At 44.2% G+C, this 3,849-nt stretch overlaps 1 protein-coding gene across 1 annotated transcript; it reads left to right on the forward strand.

Moving 5' to 3' along the window:
- Window positions 1–584: 584 nt before the first annotated feature.
- Window positions 585–3,524, forward strand: LOC148016516 (pentatricopeptide repeat-containing protein At3g61360-like). Its single transcript, XM_087664222.1, has 2 exons — window positions 585–2,503; window positions 2,827–3,524. Exon 1 carries the CDS (start codon window positions 702–704, stop codon window positions 2,442–2,444), a length of 1,743 nt encoding a protein of 580 aa, XP_087520348.1. The 5' UTR covers window positions 585–701; the 3' UTR covers window positions 2,445–2,503; window positions 2,827–3,524.
- The last annotated feature ends 325 nt before the right edge of the window (window positions 3,525–3,849 follow it).

Raw genomic sequence — 3,849 nt, forward strand, 5'->3', positions numbered from 1 at the left:
AGTTTTTGACAGCTCCCCATGTGGAAAAGGGGTTTTTTTCACTTGTTTTTTTCTATAATGTTCAACATCATGAGCTTCTACTCAGGGGGATTGCACACCTACCTAGGTGCAGTGGTGGGAAAGGGGTTGCTCGCCTGATAGGTAGTTAGCAACTAGCTTCCTACTGCACCTAGGTTGAGTTGGCATGCCCCTTTGTTACCAATCACACCTAGCTATGTATGTGGCGCCCCTCGAGTAGAAGAAGCTCATGATGTTGTTGTAATTCACAATGTGGGGATTATAGTGGGAATTTGTCTAAAATAGGCGGGGTTGGGTTGGTAGCCCTTTGCCCCTAACTGCACCTAGCTAGGTATGCAGTCCCTCTCTCGTAGAAGCTCGTGATGGTGTTGTAATTCGTAATATGGGAATTTGTCAAAAATAGGTGGGGGTGGGCAGTCCCCTACCCCTCTAGCCACACTTCGCTAGGTATGCTGCTTGTTAGGAGGGGAAGCTCATGATGTTGTTATGATTGAGAGAGTGAGAATTGAGTGGGAATTTGTCTAAAACTTAGTGTGGATGTAGATGTGTCTATTGCATAAATTAATGAAGCTTAGGTTTTATGCTTGTGGGGAAGGAGAGAAGGGGACAGAGACGCACGCAAGAATGAAAGAGACAGAGAGAGAGAGCTCTCGCTCTGAAGAAATGTGCTGTTGGGTGGAGCTATGGCGGTAGCTTTCTCACGGCTGCTGAGAAGGCGCATCTGGCTTGCCCCTCGCAGGCTCGACCGTGCTGCCGCCTTCTCGTCAAGCGCCGCTTCCCTGTGCGATCCGCCGCCCCACCCAGGGCCTCCTCCACGCCGTATCTTGCGACACCTCGGCAAGCAGAGCGGGGTCCCGCACCACTTCCAGCGTGATGCCGTCGCCCTCCGCCGCATCATTGAGGACCATCGGTGGGACTCGACTGTGGAGCGCTCCCTCTCGACTGCATCCGTCTCCCTGTCGGATGGCCTCGTTGCGGAGGTCATCAAGGTCCTGTCCGAGGCTAGATTGGCTCTGCGTTTCTTCATCTGGGCTATGGAGCGCCTCGAACTGAGCGCCAACACAGTTGCTGTGCTCATGCGCCGGTGGTGCCACGAAAAGGAGTTCGGTCTCTTCTTGAAGATACTGCAGAATCGCCACCAGGTCATGTCTCCGGAATCATATTTGGTCCTGATCACAGGCTATGGATGGGCTGGCATGGTGGAAAAAGCCTTGGAAACCCTAGAAACCATGCAAAAACAGGGCGTGGACACTTCCCCTGCTCACTATATGTCCATTATCGGTACTCTATTGAGAGAAAAGCGGCTTGATGTAGTCCCTATTGTTTATGAGAGAATGGCCCAGGCTGGGCACTTGCCAGATGTGCATACATATAACAAGTTAATTTCAGAGTTCTGTGCAGCCGGACTAAAAGAAGAAGCCTTGAAGCTTCTGTACGAAATGAAAGGGAGAAATTTACGCCCTAAACTTGAAACTTACAATATCGCCATTTCTGCTTTTAATAAAGCAAATCGATTCAATGAAGTCATCTGGTTAGCCAGTGAACTTGAGGATAGAATGGAGTTAGATGTGAAGTCCTCCAATGCTTTAGTTAAATGCCTTTGTTTGGCTGATAAGACAATGGAAGCCTTAGAGGTATTAGAGTCAATGATACAGAAGAATTTTATTCCAAATTTTGTGTGGGTCACCATGGTGGCCAATGGGCTCTTCGACTCTGGAAACATTGATAAAGTTTTTGGGCTATGGAAACAGCTGAACAAATACTTGACTGAGACGTTGGCATTCCAGGAGAGGCTCTTGAAAGAATTATGTGATGCACACAAACTTGCTGAAGCAGAAGAAGTTTTTGAGTTCCTCAAAAGCAATGATTTAATGCCTTCCAAGGCCATATATGGTGTCTTGATCCAAGAGGCATGCAAGTTGGGAAATGTCCAAAAAGGGTGTGAAATTTTTCTAGAAATGCCAGAAAAGCTTGGGGCACATGACAAGGAGACATGCAATACAATAATCAATAGTCTTTGTGATTTTGGGAATATGGTCGAGGGAGGCAGGATCCTTCATCATATGGTGCACCAGGAAGCAGATGCAGACTTTAGTGCCTACCATGCACTTTTGATTGGCTTTTGCAAGGCAGACAGCAATGAGAAGGTCCAACAATGTCTAAACTCAATAAAAAAGAAGTGCAGCTCTCTTGAAACTGAGACATATTACTTAGTTGTGCACGACCTCTGTAAGTCAGAAAGTTTGATGGAGGCTTCAAGCTTCTTGCAGGAAATGGTAGACATAGGCCTAGTTCCTCCTTTGCCCCCCTGCAATGAACTCATCAATAGACTTCAGACTTTTCTTGGGAACAAAGGAGATAATACTGTGACCAAATTAGAGGATGCAGCTGCTAAGCTTTCAGTGCAAGAGATTACAGGCACCTGATCTACCAGGGCATGCAGTTGGCGGTTGTTGACACATCCAAGATTGCAAGACAGAAGGAGGTATCTACCAGCCTAAGTTTAAGGACACTGCAAAAAGTTTTCTGAATACACTAAGATACGTGCTTGTCAGAACATGATGTCTTCTGCTGCTTGAGAGTTATTCAATGGGCTTGCAAAGCTCTAAGCAGCTACTTAATGGTGGATCAGGTGGCAGAGATAAGTTCCATGTTGGTTGGGATTTTATGTCTGCGCATTATGGTGTAAAGGCATTCCTAACTTGTTTGCTTAATAATGTGATGACTTCATGAGCTACAGAAGCTGATTAATTGTTACACACCTTTTTATGCTGTTTCTGATTTGTTGAATGCAATTGGAGCTTGCAGGTGATGCACTGTGCAAACTGTGATGTGTTTGAAAGACGTAGCCATGCTACTGAACAGTACTCGCATGTCAGGAAGGACTTTATTGCTATCTTAGTGGAGTATTGTTTGCTTGATCTGGTATAGAAGCTTGGTCGGAAGTTGTGGATCAGTTTCATCCTACAAAAGAGATTATTTCCCTTTAGGTTGAAACATGGCAATGCAAAAGATATGCAAGTTAAAAGATGTCTTCAGGGGCATGCTAATATGCTCATGCAAAGGCTGTAGAATTGGTACTTTTCTTGAAAAGAAAGACCTGACCAAGTCTGAGGCCTTACAGATGATCCCCTTCATGGAAAGATCTTAGTGTTCACTGACCAGGGAACAAAGGAGTCTTACAGTGTTTTTAGTTCTCAGTTATGCTTTTGTTGCATGCATTTGCATCCATATTTCTGGAGTAAAGCGAGAGGATGGAAGCGGCCACACAAAGATTTGCATAATTGAGAAAGTGTTACTCTCGTGCCAACAACCTATATCTATTAAAAGTGACATGAAGGCTTGAAGTACTCAACTTGTCACAATTTGTTTGGTATAAGAGATGAGATATAGAAGAGATGGAGAGATGGTGAAGGCAAGTCCATGTGACATGAAGCCTTGAAGTTGTGTGTAAGATTTAAGTGTTATGTTCATTGATATATTAAAATACATATTTATTAGTTCAATGCTAAAATCCAGAACTCCTAGTCTCCAAAACTGATCGAAGCTTCAAAATTTTGGTTTTTGACATTTTCGTTGTACTTCGTTTCCGAACCTCCTTGTACTATTGAGAGGTGGGCGCATTGAAATCGGGAAATAATCATGAATGACAAAACATTATGGTCACTTGAGGGATACAAAATAAGAAATTGATTAAAAATGACAAGCAAAGTAGTTCTTGAAGCAGTGAGAATTGAACTATTTGGTCTCCTAAATTTTGAGACGTAGTCCATATAGGAGAAAACCTTGCTTGTGATTAGCACTCAAGGAACATGTTGAGACCTTAAGGTT

The sequence above is a fragment of the Lygodium microphyllum genome, chromosome 23 (assembly GCF_053477565.2).
Source record: "Lygodium microphyllum isolate KBCC chromosome 23, Lygodium_microphyllum_v1.1.10, whole genome shotgun sequence".
In the NCBI taxonomy this organism is placed as follows: domain Eukaryota; kingdom Viridiplantae; phylum Streptophyta; class Polypodiopsida; order Schizaeales; family Lygodiaceae; genus Lygodium; species Lygodium microphyllum.